General features: G+C 43.8%; 1 protein-coding gene across 9 annotated transcripts; it reads right to left on the bottom strand.

Annotated features, from left to right (window-relative positions):
• Nucleotides 1-334: 334 nt before the first annotated feature.
• pax6b (paired box 6b) lies at nucleotides 335-21,577 on the bottom strand. Of its 9 annotated transcripts, XM_035164087.1 has the most exons (15): nucleotides 21,335-21,554; nucleotides 15,197-15,429; nucleotides 12,292-12,365; nucleotides 11,937-11,990; nucleotides 11,125-11,148; nucleotides 8,511-8,641; nucleotides 8,143-8,178; nucleotides 7,841-8,056; nucleotides 7,306-7,471; nucleotides 3,912-4,070; nucleotides 3,534-3,616; nucleotides 3,258-3,408; nucleotides 2,565-2,677; nucleotides 2,186-2,327; nucleotides 335-1,464 (listed from the first exon to the last, which is right to left on the bottom strand). In XM_035164087.1, exons 4-15 carry the CDS (start codon nucleotides 11,947-11,949, stop codon nucleotides 1,379-1,381), a joined length of 1,320 nt encoding a protein of 439 aa, XP_035019978.1. In that variant the 5' UTR covers nucleotides 11,950-11,990; nucleotides 12,292-12,365; nucleotides 15,197-15,429; nucleotides 21,335-21,554; the 3' UTR covers nucleotides 335-1,378. The 9 variants fall into 9 exon arrangements, with proteins under 9 accessions (XP_035019978.1, XP_035019943.1, XP_035019993.1 ...); XM_035164052.1 differs by lacking the exon at nucleotides 12,292-12,365 and having other exon boundaries at nucleotides 21,335-21,553; XM_035164102.1 differs by lacking the exon at nucleotides 11,125-11,148 and having other exon boundaries at nucleotides 21,335-21,552.
• Nucleotides 21,578-25,111: the final 3,534 nt, after the last annotated feature.

Below are 25,111 nucleotides of genomic sequence, written 5' to 3'. Positions count from 1 at the left end.
AGAACGTGTTTACAAAAAAAAGTTTTTGCAACACAGGACTAATATCTTAAAAAAAACATTGTGTACTAGATGAAATACAAAGGCTTTGGTCTGTTTTACAATCAACAATGATTAAATCTGATATGTACTTGTAAACAACTGCCAAACACTTAAGTTTAAAACTCTGTCAAGCAATGTTTAATCATAATTATAGGAATTAAATATTTCTAGTTGCACAAAAAGAATTTTGACCATAGGACACTATAATACAACTATACCTAAGAGACAAATTGTACCTGACCCTAAAGTAATGTATTTTATGATGCATGGAACATTTATAGAATATTCTCGGGGATATAAATGAAATCAACTTTTATTGGAGAAATCTTTCTGGAAGATTTCTAGGGAAGACAAGTACTTTACATTTTGACATAAACAAACTGGATTATATCGAAGACGCAGTCTACCATTTACAGACTACAGGTTTTTTCTTTTACACCTGTTTCCCCACATTTAATGTTCTTCGTGGTAACCTAGAGTCAATCCAGCCACCGAAGCGAGAGGTCCAAGTTGTGTCACGTGCTGCACCGTCTCTGTGCACTTTGAGCCGTTGATAGTGGTCCGTGTCTAATTAGCCGGCAAACGTTAGGCCAATGTCAGAGCAGTCGGGACCACAGCCTCAGTGGGTGGATCGAGTTCAGAGCTTCCTCTGCTAAATATCCATTCGTAAAGAAATAAGATCAATAAATATTTTTTTTTTTCGACACAGTAAGAGTCTTCCCTCCAGCTTTTTCGTCTTTAATGATATGCAACAGCGTCCAGAGACCATGCAAAAGGCTGGTAGAAAGTCTCGATATAAGCAGATTAAAAGATAGTCATGGCAGAATCTCTCGGGTTCTCCTCTCGCAAACAAACGCAAGACCAACATGGTTTTCTAGCAGTCCATCTATCAGTACTTGATCTTGGTTTTTCATATTAACATACAAATGGCCATTTACTAACACACCAGAGAAAAAAGGAAACAATGACTGAAGTTGGAAATAGAAAAAAAAACAGATAAGTTTTTGTTCCATAGAAATTTAACACCGGGCACTTTACAGAGGTCCATTTTTTTCTGTCTTTCCATTGTTCTCTCTTCCAAGTCCTCGTTTGATTGTGCCTAGAGCTACGGAACAGCACACAGTCCCAATGGAAAAACAAAGCCCAGACGTCCCAAGGCTCTCCCAGAGTCTCTCTTTCTCTCGCATTCTTCCTTTCTTTCTTCCTCTCCTCTCCCGTTCCTTTGCCTCTTCTCAACCCTCTTTCGTCTTCTCTACTCTCCTGTGCCGTGTATGTGTGAGGAGCACTGCCGGAGGGCGATGGTGAAGTGGGTGGTTACAGGGTGAAGTAGCTCTTCTCTCTACTGTAGTCTGGACCAGTACTGAGACATGTCAGGCTCGCCCCCTGGTACTTGGACAGGGACAGACACTCCAGGAGAGATGAGTCCTACAGAGAGAGACAGAAAGATAAAGAAATCAGTTAAAAGAAATAACAGAATAAATGAAAAAGAAAGCCCTGAAAGCCGGCATGCTGAATTAGATGAATGGATGCACTTTAGTTAGCCTTGTAGCACAAAGCAATGTGTTTTTAAAAGCTTGCAAACAGTGAAAACATGCAGTGAAGCCGCGGCGAGTCAAAGCTCTGCACGTGGCCGCTCGGTAAAATGCTTGCAAGCTCAATAAATTGAGGCTTTGGCAATGGCATTTAAACAGAGAGAGTACAACAGCAAATGAATCAAATTAATTAGCAATTTAGCACAGAGGAAATGTGGTTATGCATGATTAACTCTTCATGACTATAACCAGTATATATGGCTCTCGGTAACAGCACCCTAATGGGGTGGAACTAAACTATGGGCTGGAGTAGCGGGACTGACATGATGGCGATGGAATGAGCTCCTTTCATGCAGCTGCAGACTGAGGATGATATGAAATGTAGAGACAGTGATCCGCAGATGTTTAAACCATGAAGAGTCTCGAATGGACCAAAGAGGACGGTGGGGTGGGGGGGGGTTAAAGGAAAGTTGCCGTGACAGATCATGAATCAGAGAAGGCTATGTAGTACCCCCTAATTAAAGGAAAGGTGGCAGATATTTCTCAAAAGAGTGCACGATTCGATCGGATTAGCTCCCGAGCATGTTGGTAAACAATGAATATTTTCTGCCTACCTGTTGAGGTGGTACCAGAAGTGGTCATTGATTGGCTGTTCATATGTGCCTGCATATGAGGGGGCGTGTATGTGTCGTAGCTCCGCCCGTTCACAGGCGGACTGGTAGGCAGCATGCAGGAATAAGAGGAGGTCTGGCTGGGCTATAGATGGGGGAGAGAATATTACATTAGCTTAGCCAACCATCAGCTCAGTATAGTCTATGATACTGTAAGCTTTTCATGTTTTAATTTTATTCATAAATTTCGTCCTGTTAACTTATATACTTTCATTAAATAGACGATTTTAAAGGAAAGTGTTTGGCCAGGAAAAACATCTTTACATAAAATACACACATTTTTAAACATGTATTGAGTCATGAGGATTTTGCTCCGACTTACTTGCATAGCTAGATTGTTTCCCATGGTGAAGCTGGGCATGGGGGGCAGCGCACTGTAGGTGTTTGTGAGTGCAGAGTCGGGTCTGCCCAGCATTGACCCCGTGGTGAAAGACACTGTGAATGAAAAAGGGAAAACATGTGATTAGAGGCACAGAAAACACACACAATTAACACACACACTCACACTCACAGTGACACTGCAGTGTGAGAGACTTTCTCTTCCGAATTGGGAAAATGGGGTGAGGCCTCGTTTGACAGTCTGATAGGCCTGGACAGAGTCTCCTGTGTGTGTGTGTCTGTGTGTGTCTGTGTCTCTCTCAGGTGATTGACTTGTGAGCGCCAGCTTCAGTTCTGCCGGTGTGCCCTCGTGCCTGACTTGGTAATTACGCAGATAGTCAGCTGAGAAGTTTTGCTCAATCATCCATCCAAAGGAAACCACTGGTGTTACATGTGAAGCAGAGCACAGCCACAGAGGCCTCTTCTCCGTTTGTGTTACCCAGCATGCAGGCTGTCAATGTGTAGTGATCTTATACCTGAAGTCATGAACAGGAACATGTGTAGTCCCCCTTGTTAAAGCAGTAATGCATGTGCATGCTTTTGCAGCACAACAGTTGGTTTATTTTAATGTGATGTTATTCTAAGGGGTAGTGGGGGGGTTGTCCTGTGAGCTTTGCCCCAGCTGTGGAGGACCTACCCGGTGTGGTGGGCTGTGGGATGGCCTGGTAGACGCTGGTGCTGAAGCTGCTGCTGATGGGGATGTGACTGGAGGAGTTGTTGGCCTGACGGCGCTGGTTCCGCAGCTTCTCCTCTCGCCTCCACTTTGCTCTTCTATTTGAAAACCATACCTGCGCAAAAAGGAAGAAAAAAAACCCCGTCATGTTAGTTTTCCTTCTTCCTCTCTCTCCCTCTCTCCACTAACTCGGTGACGTTATGAGAAATGTTCTGTAAAAGCAGTTGTTTGCTCACTCACTTGTATTCTCGCTTCGGGCAGGTCGATCTTCGCTGCTAGTCTCTCGCGAGCGAAAACATCTGGATAATGAGTTCTTTCAAATTCTGTGCGTAAAGGGGAAATGGCGCGACAGCAACAATGTCAGTAAATAAACCAGAAACCAGGTGGAGTCATATTGGCTCAATGAACTATTACTTATTAGCCACTTCATTTGTTATTGTTATTTGTTGAGTAGTAAACCGTTCATTTGTTTTAGGTTTTAATCCATTAGCGATTATCCGGAATGTGTTTAATTTCATTGATTTAAAAAAAAAAAACTACTTCTAAAACAGCTGTTTGTTTTTTTTTCAAACTAGATCAACACCCCAACAATCATTAATGATCGACTGATTTTTGCACCTTTTTCCAGCGCTTCGATCTGCTCCTGCGTGAAGGACGTGCGGTTTCTCTGTAGTTTCCTCTTGAGCTGCAGACGCATCTGTGTCTCCTCTGAGTCCTCCCCGTTCGAGCTGATGGAGTTTGTGTTTTCTCCCGCGCCGTCTTGTTGTTGGCAGCCTTCTGCAAAATAAAAAGAGAGGCCATATAATGGAAACACGCATTCAATTAGGTTGATTGAATAATGAATCCTCGGGTCTGCGTGTTGTATCACACGGTGCGACATCATTAATTAAAAGCCACGATCAGGGGTTGATTTCATTCAAGTCCGAGGAATTATTGTTGCCACTTTACAGACGAAAAAGCAAGTGTGGAGCCTTTTTTTTTCTTCTTCTTCTTCTTCTTCATTATTGTTAAAGTGTTTATAAAATATTGTGGGAAAAACAGAGTGGAGGGGAGAAGGCCTCCGCGCACTTATCGCGCTCCAACAATGGCGTGTGTTGTGAAAAGGTTAAGAGAAATGTGACAAGATGTGGGGACACTCTTTTCACAGCCTATGAAATGTATTAAAACCCCAAACTCTCCACCAGCCCCCTACCCCCCAACCCCTGTTTTTTTATTTTATTTTTTTTTCTAGGCCAGAGCAATGCCTCAATGGCCGTTCCCATATGGGCGTTGGTATAGCCATTGAGGTGACCACCAACTTCTTGAATAGGAGAAGACGCTTTTCAGAATGATACAATGCCTGCAGGAGTAAGGGAAACCATTAAACTATGGACACAGTCAGGGGACGAGCGGTGAGCCCTCGGTGGGTGTAATATATGGGTGGGTGGGTGCTGTGGGTGTGGGGGCCATTGGAGGGATGACAAAAGGATTCTCTCTCTCTCTCTCTCTCTCTCTCTGGAGGCGCACAGGCTGTAGTGCTTTTGGCATTGTGCGCACGAGGATCCCCAGTCAACGGAGCTTTGAGTCCAGTGTGTTAACCCTTATCCACGGCCGTCATTAATCACGTCCCCCCGGCCCAGCTACACGCCAGTCAGGATTTCTGTCTTCAATTGGAAACAAATGAGTGAGGAGAGAGCATGCTACCCCCTGAACAACCCAAAATAAGGCCAATCTATTCACTGCGCCATGCTTGTCCGCCGGTGTGAGGCCCGAAGGCTCCCCTTCAGTGGCAGGGCGAGGCTTATCGACTAAATGTCTTGTCTGGTTGTTGGGGGACATCATTATCACACCGAGAAGTTAATGCGAAATTAAGCAGGGGGGGGAGTTGCGCTATGATGGAGGGTGGTTTATGCAATATCTCGCTGATGTAATGGCTTGGACTCATTTTCAGCTTTTTTTTGCATGCAGATTTTGTTGATGTTCGGATCGAGTGAGTGGTGCCTTGCTCAAGGACTTGTTGCAGGGATGGGACGGCCTGTGCAGCCGTGCACCACAGCTCCTGCGTAATTGCTAAAAATATAGACGCCGGTTAGATTAACTGAGGATGAAGTTTATCTAGAAATGATTAAAATCCTTTGCAAATTTTCTTCAGCCATAGACAGTGACTGGACACATATCCAGTGCGTCTATATGCGCTAGTCTTGCTTCACTGGAGGGGGAAACCTGATGCGACGTGTTTTCTTGACAATTTCCCCTCGCTGCAAAAAAAAAAAAAAAAAAGAAAACTAGACTAAAAAGTATTCTTCTCTATAGGCCAATAGTTTGTATCCACGCTATGTGTGTTTCTTCTCTCCGGCTAATCCATAAAAAGAAGTGAATGTGCAGCTATTATCCGTCTGCCAGACCCAGTGACGCTGGGATGGGATTTGTTTTCTTTATAAAAGCGCTGGGAAATAAACTCATTCTTTAGTATCACGATGTCTCAGCCAGTGAGGCGGAAAAGCAGCAGCAAAAAGAGAGAGAGAGAGGGAGAGAGAGATACCGAACCAATTGCGGCACCTTTCAGCTGCTGAGACCGGATCAAAACACTCTTGAGAAACCGCTTAGAACTGAAAGAGAAAGTGAGAGACTTAAATCCTATAGACGGGATTTAGAGCCATATAGCCGGCGAATGAGAAAGGGATGAAAGAGCGGAATCGGAGAGGAGTTTTATTCGTTTCTCTTTGGATAGAGTTGTCTTCTTTTGGGGCCCTGTCACTCTCCATGTCGCCATTATATCTGCTCACCCGGCTGACGCATGGAAAACAGCTTTTTCGTTCCCTTGAGACAACGGATTTACCATTATTATTATTATCATTATTGATATTATTGCTGTTGTTATTATTATTATTGTTTTTATTAATATTGCTCTTATTATTATCATTATTAATAGTATTGTTTTTATTAAACAATAATGATAAAATATCGATAAAGATATATATTTATGAAAATTATTAAATATCAGCTTTATAATAAACTAATAATAATTGATCTAGATTATACCAATGGTTAACAGAGTAAAATTGAATACGGTAAAATAACTATTATAGGATAATAATACTTAATATTAAAGGATAATAATTATTATAATAATATAGTTATAATTGTACATTTTTTGTACATTGTTGTTAAAATTATTCAATTAAGTTGAATTATTTCAGTGTTGAAATGATCCCTTCCGCTTTACTGCTTGTTAACAACAGCCCCACGTGTCCACACAGTCATCAAACAAATGCAAATGATTTGTATTCCCCGTAAAGACTGAATTCCGCCGCTTGCATTTCCTCCCCTCTCTTCCTTATTTGAAAATAATAATAATAATAACTCTGCTCGGTGTTGGGCCTGCAGTGGGCCGACACAGGAAACCCTCTGAAGTGGAACATTTCCACATCAGCCCTGCCATCTCCACACTCCTGCATGTTGCCATAATGAGAGACAAAGCCCTCTCTAATGAGCAATTACATGTAGTGCGGGCCGTTCCCATAACCAATCATTGCGTGTGAAGGAAAACATTCCTTTGTACTAATATCCCGAGCGCACAGCTCCCCGGCTCTGCCTCCCCGTCAGGAGGGGAGGAAGGAGCAGGCTGTTGGACGGACACCTCTGCTGAAAGGACAAGCCGCTGTCACGCACATCCATGTCTGGGACAGTGGAGGCATTCACACTGCATGCATGGCCCATGGTTTCCTCCAATCGACCACTCTTAATTGGGGGTCTTGTTCAGGGCATCAATACAATACCTTTCCTGCAAACAGAGCCGTGGACCGGAACCGCTGGAATCTCTAAATGTATTTTTTATTTCCACGTGATTATCTAAGGTGACGCCTGTGGGCTTCATTTTAATGCATCTTAACTTTAAAACCCCGAAATCACAAGTCGCATATGTTTTTGAGACTGACCGTAAATTGTTACTGAGCTCCAGAGCCCAAAGCTGCCGTATATGGACACATGCGTCAAGGTGTCTTTATTGCCACCGTGTGATAATGAGGCTCACCTTGGTTGGGCTGCCCTGGCACCGATGTTCCGGGGTACCAGCCGGGCCGGGTCCCCCAAGTTCCTGTCTGACCGTTGAGCATTCTCAGCTTGTCATACATGCCATCTGCGCCCATCTGTTGCTTTTCACTAGCCAGGTTGCGGAGGACTCTGTTTATCGATGACACCTGAATGACAAATTACATATGATATTAAAATAAGTAAGGATTGGGATCAGATGGAGCGCATGCAGAATCCGTGTGTTTCTATAAAGGCGCGCGTAAAGATGGGGGTGCAGCGGCTTCACTTGCGCGCGCACACTCGCCATATAATCACAATAAATGTGCGCAAATGGACAACGAGCTGCTTCTAATTGACTGTATATGTTCGCTTGATCACGGACGCAGTAATGCGTGCGCCACACTTTGGAACCGCAGTGTATTTCATAAGAGTGAATGGTTGGATGCCCATCTCCTCTTCCTCCAGTGCATGAGAAAAAAAAGTCATTTCATGTGGCAAATTAAATCATGCACACAACTTGCGGTGTGCGCACTTACGCTGGGTATGTTGTCGTTGGTGCAGACCCCCTCCGACAGCAGTCTGTCGCGGATCTCCCACGCGAAGATAGACGGACACTCCCGCTTGTACTGAGCGATTTTCGCGACCACCTCCGGAGTGGCGACCCTGGGCTTGCTGCCGCCTATCGCTCTCGGTCTTATGGAGCCAGTTTCATAGTATCTTCCCAGGATTTTGCTCACGCAGCCGTTGGATACCTGGATGGAAAACAAAAGACACAATTCACATACATTATTTACGACTATGTAGCGGAATTTCTATGATGGCGTCAAAGAATTATCACCTTGTCACTATCCAGCACTTGGACTTCATCATGGGTCTATAAACACAAAGAATATGCCTTGAATAGTATATTAGGCATTTTCTCACAATAGATGTGTTCTTTATAAATAGCAGGCAGATTACTTTCCTTGCTGTTGGCTTTTTTTTTGTTCTCATGCATTCATTTTCTATACGTAATATTTTATTTTAAAGCGAGCCTCAATTGAAATAAATTTGGCAACAAGAAGCATGGATTTAAAAGCAAAAAACCCTACCGTTACGTCCTTCGTAATTTTTGCTTTAATTATTTTATTATTTCCAGGCTGTATCCACTGAAAACAAAGTCTGGATGAAAGCTGTTTTGTGTTGTGAGAGAGGTTCGGTTGTCACCTGCAGTATCCTGGAGATGTCGCAGGGTCGAGCGCCACTGTGAGCAAGTTCAACTATTTTCTGCCTGGTGGAATCCGGCAGCGGTCTACCATTAACAAACACACCACCAAGCTGGTTTACGCCACTGTGACCTAGAAAAACAAAAAGCATCGCGGTCATCACATCGCACAACAGGACCCATGAAAATAACATGAGGTAAAGCAGATTATTGTTATTGTTCATTTAGTGATGAGGAGAATGGGGTTTTATTCACGCGCAGGAGACTCGAGTTAAAGATGGAATATGGACACTGGATACAGAGGCGCTGGAGGTTTTTATTGGACTTGACTTCAGAAAATTAAAGAGTCAAACGTGTTGTTAAACACCGATGTAACATTTCTCTTTCAAATAGCTATCGGAACACTTCCCTCAACATTGCGCAGTAATCCGGTAACACATGCAGTAACATGGGTTTAAATTTAAAAATTTAAAAAACAGCAGCGGCTCACAAACCGAACCAAAACAAAACAATATGTTTTTCCTCCGGTAACATCTGAACAAGTGAGTCTGTCCTCCTTTTATCCAACCGCTAAACTTCAGGATTAAAACTAGTCGCACCGTTATCTCCATCCCTTCATGCACAGCTGCTGCTCAGCACCAACACCAGCTCCTCATCCACAACCTATCCTCATAATAATAACCAGCAACACCGACAACTACACACAAACCAGCAGACCCGTGAAAATGTTTTAAATTAGCTTCTCATTCAACTGCATCGCTATTTGAAAAGCGACCTTAAATCGACAACTCCTTCTTTGGATAATCATCCAAAACGCACCATAATTACGCACGGGCAAAACAGGCAATACACAGGATACTAGCTCCAAAATAGCTATGTTTTATCATTGGTTGTTCTCTTAAAATGTCGCTTTTCAGATAGTATCCCTAAATAGTTCAATGGCATCTCTCTATAGTGCAGAATAATCCCGCAAACCTGAAGCCAAAAGGGAGAGCTGACTCCCCGGAGTGCCTGCGCCGCGCTCTGTCTCTCCGCTGCCTTCCCCTGCGCTGCCGCCCGGTACATTGACTCCGGGAGCAGAGGCTCCTTAGCAATAAATAAGCTCCAAATATAGAAGAGGGGGAAAATATGATGAGCCTGCCTGACATTTGTCTTTAAAATAAAGCTAGCTGCACGTCAAGTTTGAGCTTAATTTCTGGAAATAGGCGGAAGTCGCCTCGGATCATGCATGGGAGGCTAATTGAAAAGATCAGTTGGAGCACTTGTGGCAGGCATGTCACTTTATGACACCGCTCTGCTTTTGAAAATCGCATCGTCACGACAAATAGTAGCATGATAAAACGACCCTTTCTGTCTGCATTTGGATATCACTCAGACAAAATTGGACGCTACTCGTTTACCCTCCGAGGGAGACTTCGTTTTAAGGTGGCCAGGGGCTACGCGCGGTCACAGAAACGAGGGCGCGCCTGGATTCTTAACATATTAAAAGTGACATGCCGTTTTTTCCCCCCTTGTTTGTATTTGACAACAAATGCTCACAGCCACTGCAGTCCTGTTGTGAGCAATCGCTAGGCGTCTTTACTCTGAAATATGTCACAGGACTCTGCTTTTAAACTGGAGACTTTTATTTTACAGAAATCTCCTAAAAGGGAGTGAGGAATAGACCTGTTAAACTGAGCCATAGATCCCTTTGGGCCACTAACGTGTAATAATCTGCCTGTGTGGATCTGATTGACAGTAAATCCATTATCATCCCTCCTGCTCTTTGGTAATTCCAGGATTAAGTGGAATTAATAGACTTATCATGCTGAAATTGGCCTGTGCGCACTAAGCAGCCCTGCTCTGCGGGTTCTCCGGGATCCCCTCCATCATCTCTGATTTATAACTATCATTATAAATCCTCCAGATCGATAAAACCGTCAGATAAGGACATCACATTTAAAAAGAAAAACACTCTCCTAAGGTTAAGTCTTAATCATGGTACAATTCCCTCAAGTGCCCAAGAGTCGATCTCGCCCGCTGGCGCTGATTACGCGCCTTGTATTCTATTGCAAGTCGACTAATAGGAAAACATATGGTGTCAATTTGGACGCTCCCCACCATATACACCCAGGAGTTATTAGCACAAAAGCCACCGAGGCCGCTGCGACCTTTAGACAACCCAAAGGGCCGGGCCCAATGATATCTCCTCGGCAATTCGCACCAGACATCACACGCCAAAGCCAGGGGAGCATCCCATTAACATCAATCCGCAGCAAAGCAGGAGCGCAGGGTGTTGTACACAGCTTTGATATGGCCCCATCATCTCAATAATGGACAATTGGCAAGCCAAAAAAAAAGGAAAGAAAGAAAGAAACGGAATCACTGCGCTCTGGCCTCCTCTAAAATGAATGGACGCCACCAGTTTGTAAAAAGAAAACATATTTCTCATCACACATTTCTCTGTCCTTGCGCATGAATCACCTCTGACACATCATCCAACCATCCAGCCGCCATCAGGTCCCACAGTGAATTAGTCAAAAAACATATTGGCACTAATGCGCACAGATTACAGCACGAGAACAGACACGTCATCAAGGTATATGGAGAATAATATAATAAAATTATTCCACACACCTTCATCACAGATGTCATACACCTCTTGTCCAGCAGCAAGAGAGAGAATGTTTCATGTTTATCCTTTTTGGTTTCAACACACACACACACACACCAGGAACAACACAGACATTTCAACTCATCATGGGCCACTTAAGGGAGGCCGATAAGAAACTTGGTGTTTTTTGATGGGCACCCACGACAATATGGTTGTTAATATTTATCCTCCGCTGTGAGGCCTGCGGTTATAATCTAAAGCATTTCCTCTCCCTCCTACTTCACGCTGAAGAATATATGGACTCATCTACATAAGACATTATTGCTATTCCTCATGTTTCATGCAGGGCTCCTCTATATACGCAGCTAATCTCGTATGCAGCCTGGCAGCCAGCTCTAACGCTAATGCAGACGGCTGTGCAATTATTTAATACCAACTCAAGCAGAAACAAAAAAATCTCCCTCTCAACCCACCCCCCTCTATTCTCCCTCCCTCCTCCCTCTCTCTCTCTCTCTCTCTCTCTCTCTCTCTCTCTCTGGAGCAGGACGACGTGTGATTAACTTGTTCAATAATAACTTGTCTATATACCTATCACTGCAAATATAGAAAAAAATAATGTAAATTAACAGCAATGAAACGGCCATCAAATAACAGAACATCCCCCCCCCACCGCCCCTCAAAGTCATGCACATTTATATTCCTGCACATACATCTCAAATAAGCTATAACAACCAATGCATAAAGGCTTTAATGTCAGTGGGTGTTCCAAAGTTTCAAAACATTGTATATAAAACAAGACTTAAAAATTGCAAATGTATAAAAAAAATCAACTTACTGTTCTGCATCATTGAGGCAACGCCAGACTCCCACGTGGCTTGGTTGTGGTATTCTACGCGTCAAAGGGGAATAACAAAGTTGGTTAGCATCAAATCCCATTTCCTGTTTTTCTTTTCTCAATTAAAAAAAATTATTTGCAACATTTCTTTATAATAAAGTTTGTTTGTTTTTTTTTGTTTCATCTCGTTCATCTCATTAGAATTTTATTTATCTGATGCATCTGGTGCGTAGAAACATTAAAAAGATGCATGATGCATTTTGTTTGATTTGATCTTCTTTAAAAAATTAAAAAATAGAAAATAAAAACACCTGCAGCAGTGTATGTATTTTAAGTGTATTTTAATTAAACTTGCCTGGAAACAGAGTTGACTGTCCACTGTATAACAATTTAGTCAATCATCTGCCGTTTGCACTACTTAATGTCTCCCTATAGGACAAAGCAAAACAACAACATTAGCACAGCCATTGCTACTGATGCACTCTGCTGTATCTGTCATGTCAGACTTTACCTGGCCACGCACATCAAGTACAAAAATGACAGCATTATAGGCTATTCTTTTTTGAAACGTCTCACTCTGCTGGGCCTGTTTCTACGTGTCCGCTCTTCTCTCTTCGGGACTTTTTTTCATGAAGTTCATATAAAGAAATCAGCCCTCATCTTCTCAGCGAGAGGTGCCCCTATATTCTTTTTCCCCTTTCTCCTGGACTTGATTTCCCTCCTCTGGTGGAGTCCATGGTGGAAACTGTACAGTGACACACGTTGTCTACCTCGCCTCAGTGCTCTGTAAAAGTCCAGACCAGGAGGGGGTACAAAGCTGGTGTACAAAGCCTGCTGGACTCTAACAATGCTGACCCCCCTCCCTCTCTCTCGCTCTCTCTCTCTCTCTCTCTCTCTCTCTCTCTCTCTCTCTCTCTCCCTCCCTCTCTTTCTCTCTCTCTCTCTCTTCCTTCCTCTCTCCCCCTCTCTCTCTCTCTTTCCTCTGCCTCCATCCACCTCTCAAACCCGGGGCGAAAACTCGGCCTCCGCGACTAGAAACACAGCTTCCCCACTAAACACACCAACAAGTTCAGATTAATACAAAGAGCCGGAGGCATGCATCCACCCCCTCCGGGACCATTCACACACACACACACACACACACACACTCTCTCTCTCTCTCTCTCTCTCTTTCTCACACACACACACGACCGTGACCCCGGTGCCGCCAGTGCTTGAATGTGGGGTTTTGTTTAGCCCTGCTTTTTCTTTCTTTCTTTCTTTCTCTCTCTCTTTCTTTCTCCTTCCTCTTCTCTTTTCATTTCTTTTCTTTTCTTTATCTTGTTTTTTCTCTTTCACCCGAGAATTTAAAAAAGCAATTTCTCGTTATAAATATTTGCAGGTTATTTTGCTGCTGCTGCTGGTGCGGCTTGTAAAGCGGGTTTTTAAAGGCACAACAGCGCAGTAGGGCGCTCAATTGGAAAAGACAAATGCATTAAAGAAGCCCATTGAAAAGGGGGGAAGAGATAAAAAGGGGGCCAAGGGAGGGAGAGGTCTGAAGTTTTCAATTTTCTCCCTCCGCCGCAAACTGTTGTGTGTGTGCAGAGCAAAAAAAATGGCCTGAAATACGGACGTGTAACAGGCTGCATGTGTTTTTAGTCTGGTTTGTTAAGATGCATGTATGTACTTGTATATATTTAAATATATATACATACACAGGGCCAGTGTATTCCCACTGTAGCTTTCTGTGCCGTTGTAACAAACAGGCTGTGGCTCATTAATCAAATTCAGATTCCATCACACTGGCCCACACAGCCTGAATTAGCCTCTTTAGCATGACATTAAACCATTAAGAACAAGCACTAAATCATTCACATATTAGTAATAATATTATTTGACTCCTGATGTTGAAGTAAATGTTGGAGACAAAATATTTAAAATAAAACCATTGTGTTCATTAAGCCCGAGCAGGCTGCAAATTGCACCGCAGTCAGTAGCTTTCAGCCCCGCAAAGGTCCAAGTGGTTAATCATTTATTTAAGGTCGAAAGCTCAAACGTTGTTGTTCCTGAGGTTAACTACGATCTAATCTGCATTTCTTTTCCTTTAGTAATCCCTAACAACAATGTCTTGATTCAAACATGCTTATTCTGCCCGCTGGATGCTGCGCTCGCCAACATTCAGATGCAGAAACAGTGCGTGTATAGGCCCCGGTGCAAGGTGGAGGCTAAAAAAAGAGAAAATACATGGACATGGAGGTCATTTAAAAATAAATATATTACTGTAAATATTACAGAATATACGTGATGAATTAGTTATTAGCAGTAATTTAATTAAGAGGATAAAAAAAATATCATTATTATAGGCCTGGTGCATTTTGCTACAATTTAGCTTTTTAATTTCTATTATATTTTGTATCTTTTCTAATTTAATTATAATAAAAGTATCTTTAAATTCCAAAATAAAAATCGTATCATTTCATTGTTTTAATGCATTTATTTTATTTTACTATTTCCCTCATTTGTTTAGAGAAAATAATTTGCAAGCAGCAGCAATCCGTGTCCAAATCTTAGAGTTAATTTAATAAAATAAAAAAGTTATTTTGGAAGCATTATTTGATACTTTAGACACTTGATACTTTAACTTGTTTTCTGCAGTGGTAAAATATAAAAGTAGTTGGGCTCGCTGTCATTAAGGTGAAGGTTGAAGCAGCGTACAGAGAGACAAAAAGTTGTATTTTTTCTGACACACAAACAAACATATTTAAATAAAATAAATAACCGGCCTCCTCCCCAAGAGGCTTCGTGGAGCCTGTTTTTTTTTTTTTTTAGAAGAAGGCGCTTGGGTGACTCGCCTGCATGAATCAATCTGACACCTTTCCTCAACGGGTCATTGCGCCCCATTCTCCACGATGATCACTGTCCTGGCCCAACGTGACTTTTTACTCTTTGCTGTCATAAATAAGCGGTAAGCTATCCGTGGGCCTAAACACGACAACAACGGGGGGAAGAAATGAGCAGACAAAACAGACGAGAGAGACGCTGAAGGCTGCTCGCACTTTGCGCAAGAGTCCAGTCAGCCAAGAGACACAGGCTGCACAGCCCAGAAGCATTACACCTCACCACTGAACCTCAACCTATACATGCGTGAGTAATAATAATAATAATCATAATAATGATAATAATAATAACAACAATAATAATAATAATATTTTTTGACATGGCACAAATAATAATAACTCCATCATTTAACAACACAGACAAACTTTTAGTCAGGATCTCACCTTTTTGGGGCATCCTGCGTCGTTGTCAGAGTCCTTGGCAAACTACAGGCTATACAGTTTACAGCCTTGTTCTCTCCACACCTCGCAGAAAAGAGATTTTTAAAAAGAAAAAAAACGCCGACCAGGATCAGTCTCTCTCTCTCTCTCTCTCTCTCTCTTTCTCGGGAAGTTTCGAAGACGGGGAAAAAATTAGTTTCCAGTGGTCTTCGGCTGCGGAGACGGAGGGGATATCCCTGCGAAGGAGACAGAGATTGACAGTGAACTCAGATGTCAGGACGCACGGACTTTGGCGGAGGATGTGCGCTGGCGTGTGAGCGAGCGAATGAGCGAGTCGGAACGGGAGAGAGTGGGAAAGAGAGAGAAAGAGAGGGGGGGAGGAGAGAGGAGGAGGAGGAGGGAGAGGGAGAGGAGGGAGGGTGAGTGGTGGTAGAAGGAGGAGGAGGAGGAGGAGAAGGAGGAGGAAGGGGGGGAGAGAGAGAATGAGCACACCTATGCTGATTGGTGATGGAACAAGTGTATTAATGTATGTGTTCCTGGTCTGCTGTGTGTGCGCCCTCGCCTCGCATCGCCTCGCCTCCCTCCGCAGCTCTTCACTGGCCCATTAGCGCGACCCGACCTCTGTCATCATCCCCCATATAAACACTTCCCCCTGCGCCACAGCCAAAGCGGGAAACGGGGCCGAGCCACAGCGAGAGAGGGAGAGAGAGGGAGTGTGTGTGTGTGTGTGTTTGTGTGTGTGTGTGTCTGTGTGTGTGTGTGTCGTCTTCCCCAACCCACTAATCAGCCCACGCATGCAAATACCCTGCGCTCTTGCTGAATATTGCCCCTATTGCAGAGCAACTGCCTTTGGAAATGCCCATTGGACGGAGAGGCTCTATTCTTCCAGGCTGAATCGAGTGCGCGCAGGGGGAATCTCAGGCATGTTCAGCCCGGACCTGAGGCTACAGCTGCGGGGGTGAGGGACAGAGTAGCCGCGCTGCGCCTGAACAGTGGAGCTTGTACAACACATAGTCTACAAATAAAATACACAAAAGAGCTGCAGCCTGGCTTGGGTGAAAAAAAAAGAAAAAGCTTAGCTGCAGAAGCAGTTAATGTTGCAGAGACGCATAGAGCGATGCTGGTGAAAAGTTTGGAGACATGTTGCGTAATTGCACCTGTTTGTTTGTGTTTGTTTGTTTCCGCATCATTGTGACCTGCAGAAGGAGATGCTCGCTGAGAGAAAACAGTGTCCACAATAACACACAACGCCTTCAATCAGCCTCACACATGAATTATACAAATTTAAAAAACAATAACATGGGAAGCCAAAGTTTTGAGAACAGAGCTTTGGTGCAGTATGGAAAGTTTCAATTTTCTTCAAAAGCTCCAAATGGCACCATGTGTGTTTGGAAATCTTGTTTATTATTTGTGAATGGCCCACTCTCACTGAAAACAATCAGACATGTCCACCACGTGCTTTTGTTGATTCTATGTAGGTATCACCTTCCCCCTGCAACAGCCCCCTGTCAACAAGAACGCCATGCGTAAAAGAGCGCAGCCTTTAGGGCAAGCTCGGCTGCTTTTTATGGACACATTTGCGAGGCACGGCGACGTCACTCCCCCCTACGACCTGACAGCAAATAGCACGCGTAAATAAAGTAAAGCAAATGACTGTGTAGCCATGGCCACACGCTCCCCGAAAAAAAACCCCGCCCTGGTTGAATGACTGGCCATTAACGCACACCTCAACGCACCCAAAAGCAACCCCTCTGCGCCCGTTTTTTGGAGCACACACCCGGACCTTTGGGCAGCACCAGTCTCGGCAATGAGGAGCCCCGTCGTTTTACTCCTATAAAGGAGGAGAAGAACCGAAGAGGAAGGGGGGGAAGAGAATGAGGCTTGTGGGGAAGTGGAAGCCAAAGCAAAGCAGAAAAATGGGGTGCATCAAAGGGCAATGAGAGAGAGAGAGAGTGAGGGGGAGGCATACGCAGGGGGAGGGGAGAGAGAGATTGCTTCTTTTTTTTTTAGGATGGGGGCCGTGAAATGAAGTCATGGAGGCCTACACTTGACTTTCTTTGACATGTGAAAAAGTAGGAGAAGTCATAGCTCATCAATAAAACACTTTGGAGGTGAAAGAGGGCTCCCTAACAACCATCGCATTCCTGACTGCGAGTTCAATGAGTGGACAAACGACTCTGCCAGAGAGAGAGAGAGAGAGGGAGAGGAGGGGTGAGGAGAGAGAAAGAGGGGAGAGAGAGAGAGAGAGCGAGGGAGAGGGGGACTGCCCGGCTTGAATGGGGCCCTCAGTGGGCCGGCGAGATAATGAGCTGAGAGGAGCGGCTCAAACTGTCACCGAGGGTCCCGCGGTGAGGAACAACACTTTGGCCACTGCTCCTTCATCAAACAACCCGTAAACTAAACGAGCACATTCATCTGTTTCTCCTTCCTGCATTGTTTCTGCGCTCACTCAGACTGGTGGCGAGGCCTTACCGTGAATGGTCGCAGCTTATATCAGCTGTGTATGTGTGTGTGTGTGCATGGGAAGGGGAGAGGAAGGGTTCCCCAAACATTTTCACGTCAAGGACCCCCCCTCCTCCTCCTCCTATTAGACATACATCAGACCACAAACACCCACCTCCTCTCTGCAAGTCACCCCACTTATAATTTTACTGTACAGCTCAGCATGGACACACTCAGGGCGCATGGAGTAAAACAAAATCTTTTTTAAAAAAAATCATTATCATGCAAAATCATGTTTTCACAGTTTTCATGAGGTTAAAGGTCGAATTTTCTGGCATCACAGAGAGAATGAACTTGGACTGGATTAAAGTTAGAGGCAGTGGGCAACACGGGAAAGTAGAATAATATAGAGGTCTGAACTTCTGCAGTGTTTACTCCACCGTGCGTACTCGTGCATGTGGCTTTGGCTGCTGCGTCTGTTCCGTGCACATGGAGCCATTAGTTTTGCACTTAATAAATACAAAATGTAATGATTGTAAAAAAAACAAAAAAAAACACTAATGCTGCAGAAAATCCACAACATCTCCTCAAGCACAACTTCTTCCTGTCCTTTATTAAAAATACTTATTTACAACCTTTGTTGTGTAAATGTCAGAGACTGCAGCTGTCAGAAAATTCTCACCACTAACCTGCCTGTGCGCTGAAAAGACAGATTCCCTGATGAGTGTGTCAAGTAGTTTTCTTTGGAAACAATACCTCCACTAGGTTATTGATTTCTTTGGTTAAGCTGTAAATCCGCTCCAAGAGCTAATTCGTTGTCTCCACTCTCAAGAGATTTCTTCTTTTTTTGTTTTTGTTTCTTTCCCTCTTATAAGCCAGGTATATACAGCTTTATCAGCACTGTCAAGGAGCCATATATTCCCTCTCCCATCTTTGTTGTTTGTTTGTTTTGTGACGCTGGCAAGCTGTGGACTTTAAATATAAAAAAAATCGCGATATGCTCAGGTTGGGAAAGCAATTAGCCCAATTCGGATTAGCAGCAACTAATGTCATAGGCCTTGAAAAGAAAGCCTAATCTGGTCGCTATTTTCCCCCTGAGCCCGGGGCAATGTGGTATTTGTACCCCTGTAGAAACTTTTAAATACAAAATAGAGAAAGAAAAGAAAAGAAAAGCATAAAGGGGGAGCTGCAATGACAAACAGTGGCATTGTTTTTGGACTGGGACAGGGGATGTAGAGGAGGGTAAACCCTGCTCATTTATAGCTTTTATTGAGGATGACACTCTAGTCTCCACTGGATGATATAAATCTGTATGAGATAAATTCCTAAAACTGCTGGAGTGATTCCAATGAAAATATATCGTTATTTTTGTTCTATTTAAAATGTATTCATGCATGATTGTTTGCCTTTGTGATGATCCCCCACTGGAGGTCAGAGTTTACTCACCTTTTATTTATCAGGACGTCTGGGGAGGTCTATTACCAGATCTTCAAATATTGCCCAAAGATTGTTGACATGTTAATAAACACAAGGAGGCAAATGAGAGCATATTGATCCATGTGATTGATTGGGTTTGTTTATGTTGTTGTCGAGGCACGGTTTACTTCTGACCTGAGGAGGGGACAACAGTAAAAACCTGTTTTTTTTTATTTTTATAAATGCTGCCTGCTTATTATCACCTCCCACTAATCCCAACTCTACCTGCTGTTCAATAAAAACGGATCATTTACAGGCCGCACTTTTAAAAACACCTGCTTTACGCACTGCTGCGCAAACACACACAGCCAATATTATTATTATATAATATTATTAAAATTATTATTAAATCTTGTTATTATATGACTGCTATCTTTGTGGTTGTTATCTTGCACGTTTAGCAGTTTTGTCTCTTATAATAATATTGTCAGTGATACTACTTGTATTTGTATTTTGGTAGGAATAAAATGTTTAAACAAATAACAGTTGGTTTAAAAAAATCGAATTAACATATAACCAACCACTCTTATTATTATCATTATTTATTTAATTTATCTCAATGCTCATTACAAATGTCGACCTACATTCTTGTTGAAGTGACCTGACATCCATCACACAGCCTCGTTTTGTCAGGTTTGAAAAGACATCGCTGCTTCATTTGCATTCATTATTTGCACTTTTACATCCATTTTTCAGTTTTTTTTTATTTTTTTGTATTTATTCATTTATTTTTAATCTACAATAATTTAACAATCACGTGCGCGTTCGACTTCAGCGCACGGAGCGCCACGCACCCGGAACAGCAGCACATGTATTAACGTCGAGTCATTAAGCGAATTGAAGGAAACATGACTCCATCACCAAGTGGATAAATCCACCGTGGTTTCTTCAAGAGAATAAGAAGTTCGCTCATATGTTTATTCTGTTTATTCTAAATCTAAAGCCCAAACAAAAAAAACACCTGATTTATTTGTGCTTTTGAAACATGTTCCATCCAAATAGAACACCTAAAAATAAACAGTATATTCACATAAATCATGGTGCACCCTCCTCTTCCTCTTCGCGAGGCAGGAGGATGTTTTGATGGCCACTTTAATTCAAATGTGTGTTGTTGTTGTTGTTGTTGTTTTTTTTACTAAAATAGTTCAGCGATCCTGGAAATCTGCATGGAGGCGAGGGGAGGATGTTTCTTGTGGGTGTGCAGTCCACAGAAGCCCTCTCCTGGCAAGAGGCTGAAGGCTGGATAAACACCGGGGCGGATGGCGTCACAGCACTACACGGCAAACGTGACAGAGAAACACTGGATCCAAACACACAAGGAGCTGCGTGGACCCGAGGCACCCGACGTCTCCCAGCTACTGTTTGGAAGTTAGATCGTATCTTCAACATAACGAGGATTTGTTTTAAATGCACAAGAAAAGTTAGACTAAAAATCTACTCTAACCAAATACAAATAAATGCGATTATAACGACTAGGCCCAGAGTCTTCCACAGACTAAAACCAATGTGAAAACCCGCAAGGCGCACATGTCATTTCTCATCCATGCGCAACGGCCTGCACTGGAACATTTGACACACTCCCTAATTTTTCTGCAAGTTGCTGTCAAAACGTAGAAAATTTGTTTTTACAACACGAATAATGACTTTTTATACTCAACGTCCAAGCCGACATATTTACTTGTCCGTCCATAAACAAACACGTGGATCGCAGCAGGATGAAGCAGTGAAACGGTCCGCTGATGGACAGCGTCATGTCCACCGGAGCTGGATGGATCTCACGCACTTTCAGTTTACGACAGGTCGAAAGCCTTTCGATTTCCCCTGCGTAAAGCTCGCAATAACAGGCGCTTTTAAGAAGTGACGTGCGCTTAATTCCTCAGTGAAGATCAGTAATTACGCGCTGGGTGTGTGTGTGTGTGTGTGTGTGTGTGTGGCAGCAGAAACACAAGTCAGCTCGCCCAGCTCAACTTTGTGTGCGTGTGCACCTCCTGTAGCCTGCACAGGGAAACGTACTCAATCATTTTAACTAACTTTACCACAGCACCAGTCTGCACGCGCACTGCAGCTTTCTGCTTTTAATGTTCGCCTGGCTGCAGGGAAATGTGCCATAGGAGCGTGCAATTTCGCTGCGTGTGCATTTTCTCAGAGAGATAATTACAAGCGCATATGGGCTTTAAATGTTGAAAAGTAACTTTAAAGAAATTAAAGTCCGTCCAAACTCACCGGATGAGCGACAGCAGACTCGTCTGAGCGGTATCCTGTGCGTAAAAACTCGCTGCTTCCTTCCTTCCTTCCCCCCGGATCTCTCCTCCGTGAAAACGTATAGGTCCCGGTCAAAGAATCTATCTACCTTTGGATCCGCCGTGGAGTTGAAATGTCAATGCGAGCGGTGGAAAAAAATCTGCGGCTCTTACCAACAACTTTCCCTTCAGCATCAGCCTCGAGTTGGCAGTGATTGGCTGGAGCGACGGGTCGACGTCATACCTTGGACAGGACAGAGCGCAGAACGGGGAAGTGCACAAGGTAGCGTCCATGTGGAGCGCAGCACCGGCCTGTTCGCGTTGCAGTGGACGTGTGTGGTGCGCGCAGGGACTGACAGCTAACACCTCACTGTGCAGGGGACACTCCGGCTTTATTTGTCTTTTATTCTAAGATATTCTTATATTATTCTGCCCAAACACTTTGAACCGAGCTCATGTGTATTTGTTTCCATGATCATTATAGAGAACGTCAGCGCCCCAGGGATTCAACAGTTTGCTCAAGAGCACTTCGGCAAAAGGGATGATTTGTGGTTAGAGCAGGCAGAGATGGGTTTGAAGCCAAAGTACAAAGATTAAAGGACATTTTCGTAATGAACAAAACATGTTCCAGTCATTTAAAGAATAAAAGTCATATGGTTTTCTGAACTAATCCTGAAACTAAAACGATTCTCAGTGAAGCTTCCTACACATTTCATTATATAAACAGCAGGCACAGTGGACATGGGTGTTATTTTCATTAGTTTTAACTGTGTCCAACATGGAATTTTTTTGCAAGCTTTGCAATATATTATGTCAATATATTATATATTCACCTATATGTCATAATATTAAAAGAATCAAGACCACCAGATCACCACCATGGATTCTGAGAGCTGCATTTCCCCCTAGCAGCTTGTGAACAACAGCTGAGGAGTCAGGGCTAGAATAACTGTAAGATATGAGCAACATGATGTTGTTTTTAAAATGTGAGCATGCAGTGTGCAACAGGTGTGGACAGAACAGGTGCAGGCAAGGACCCAATCCATTATTGTTCCTGATGAAGCCTCGGGTTTCAGGCCTATAGACCCAGGTCCAGACACATTATGGCACAGTTCTGTTTCATAAACAAGAATTCCATTTGTTTCCATTTGTGTCTGTCTGCACTAAAACGTTTTTTATACCTACAGCCCATAAAGTTGTCATCCGTAACTCGTAACAGGGCTTCAGCTCCCCCCTTTTTTTTTTTTTTACTAAGGAGGACTAAAAGCCTGCGACTCCTTTATTTCACAACCGCTGATGTTTGTGTCAATTTGAACAAGACGGTGCGTAAATGGGGCAACCGCGCCGCCAGCCCGTCTCCCAGGAAGAGAGCCGGGGCAGCGCAGGTACGGGCCGGTCAGGACTGGCTGCGTTCGGAGCCATTATTTGGAGGAACAGCCATTAAGAGAGGCCTCGGTACTGTGCAACGCAGCAGGGTGCTCGACATCCGCGCTGGAAACCGCACGGCTTGGTCCCTGCTTATCAGGCTGTCAATAAAACGAGATGGGGATGCAGGTGCTGCCTTTCCCTTCCCACACAGCCGCGCTCTCCAGAAACAGATCAGGCGTAAACGCAAATCTGTCCAGCCGGTTCTCCCTCTGCCGTCACCACGCTGCTGCTGCACAACGCAACCCCCCCTTCTCCAAAGACACACACACTCCCTCTCTCCCACACACTCACACAAACACACTCGCTAAATCACACTGACAGTTGTTTTCTGATGTTCTACGTTAGTATGGAAACTATTCTGCAACTCAAATACTTACGTTAGTAAACATGCCTACATTTGCATCCACTTCCAATCTGCACCTCTTGTGCATATTTAGCATGACTCATACGTTTCAATAAAAGTTAAGCATCTGACATTATCCCCCACTTACACGAGGGGGGGTGTGGATGTACACGGGCCTGCATGCGTGGACAACTTGCGTGCGTAAAACTTCAGAGAACGTCTTCGAAGGAAGAAAACAAAAATACACGGCGGCCCCTGCTTGTGCCAGATCCAGACTTCCTGGGAAATGCCAATCCCCGCTCGCTCTGACTGATCAAATTTAAAACAAATTGTGTAATGATCGACCTCCCCTCTCTAGCCATGCAGAACATTATGCTGCCATAGCCTACGCCTCATGAGCTTATTGTTTACTGCCGCTGTAGCAGACAGAGAAAAATGTCCAGGGGACCGAGCACATTACCAGAAAGCGGAGGGTGCGCGCAGAGCTGCTGCTGCTGCTGCTGCCGCTGCTGCCGTGCACAGGGGGTATTTTTCATCCATCTAAATTAGGATTAATTGTAATGGAGACCATGGGAGGTAAGTTCTATCTGAACTTCAAGTTTAAACTATAGGCCCTAAACTAACAATTGTTGATGACGATTAACTTTTTCATTTATCCTGTATACAACAAGTTATGTTCTTTTAATGAGACAAAGTTTTTTTTTGTTGCGTAAAATAATAAAATATTAGTCGAACTATGGTAAAGAAAGTTTGAAGCTGATCTGAGTTGGAGGGAGCGAAGTTGTCGGGCCTGTTCCTGCTGAGCACAGATGTTTATCCCGGTCATCTGATATTTCCAATTTAAGAAAGTGTCCAAGGATAATGTAGCCTAATTAGCCCCGCACTAAACGTGCACAGGCGCGTGCACACACACATACTCCTCGTCCCTCTCCCTCTCTCCCCCTGTGTGAAATGTTTTAATAAGCCCTACACGCTCTGTGTGCAGAGTTTGATTTGTTTTCTCTCCATGCTCCCCGGCCCTGGATCGAGACATTAACCGAATTCCCCCGGGGTGATTGGATGCAATTTGTCCGGAGTAGACAGGCACGTCCTGGATGTTAGGAATTCACTTTGGCTCAACGTGACAAGTCTGACTTCGATCTACAATTGCATCTGAAAGTGCAGCGAGCGGAAAGATCCCATGCCATTAAGTGTCCCCCCACCTTTTTTTGTCTTTTCTTTTGTCGCCAAATAACAACATCCTCCATTTGCGCACAAATATTCATAACAATTCCATTTGCGACACCTCTAATCTGCTGAACAGGCCTTAAATGCGAGTGTGGCGCGCATGGTCAGTCCTCGGAGACAGGAGAGAGAGAGAAAGTCCGAACGAGGGGATATCGTGCCCTAAATCTATGACCCTTTAAATTAGATTAAAGATTGACAGTGGGCTGGATTTTTTTTAAAAAACGGAAGAGTGACACCTGCCACGCAGACTTGGTCGTGATTGATTCTGATGCTTCGTGCTGGCAACAATAATGCTGCAGTTTTTACGCAGGGCTGAGTAGGCGCATTTATCACTCACTTGCCAGGAGTGGCTGAAGTCAGTGTCCGTGTCGCGCTGTGAGCTGACAGGGGAAAATGGGAGCTAACGAGGTTGTCAGATGTCCTGACAAGACAAATGAGAGCTCGTCACTCCCATGCGCTTTAATAACGTTTAATGGAAACGTATTGCACCGTTCAAAATAAAGTGTTACACATACACGGGGTCTGGCGGCGACGCAGTTAATTACGCACGGCGAGGTAAATTACGCATCAGCTAAAGGGTGTTGGCCTGGATTCAGCACCACCAAAGACGACCGTGTCTATATAACACCTATGATGTGTATAGTTAACAGAACCAGCTCCACTTTGTGTTGTTACTACCAATGAGTAATTGAACTAAAGTTGATCAGCGAATAATTAAATCAAAACTGACTCCAACATGTGCTGCAGTCCAGTGAAGGTCGT

The sequence above is a fragment of the Hippoglossus stenolepis genome, chromosome 1, assembly GCF_022539355.2.
Source record: "Hippoglossus stenolepis isolate QCI-W04-F060 chromosome 1, HSTE1.2, whole genome shotgun sequence".
NCBI lineage: Eukaryota > Metazoa > Chordata > Actinopteri > Pleuronectiformes > Pleuronectidae > Hippoglossus > Hippoglossus stenolepis.
Note: the sequence above shows the minus strand (reverse complement) of the source record. Positions and strands in the feature narration are given on the sequence as shown.

Excerpts from the sequence above, each read along its gene's own strand:
- pax6b (XM_035164052.1), bottom strand. Across the intron at positions 8,179-8,510 it reads ACATCTCCAGGATACTGCAG|ACCCATGATGAAGTCCAAGT; the intron begins GTGACAACCGAA and ends TTGTGTTTATAG. Across the intron at positions 3,617-3,911 it reads GATCGAAGCGCTGGAAAAAG|AATTTGAAAGAACTCATTAT; the intron begins GTGCAAAAATCA and ends CTTTACGCACAG.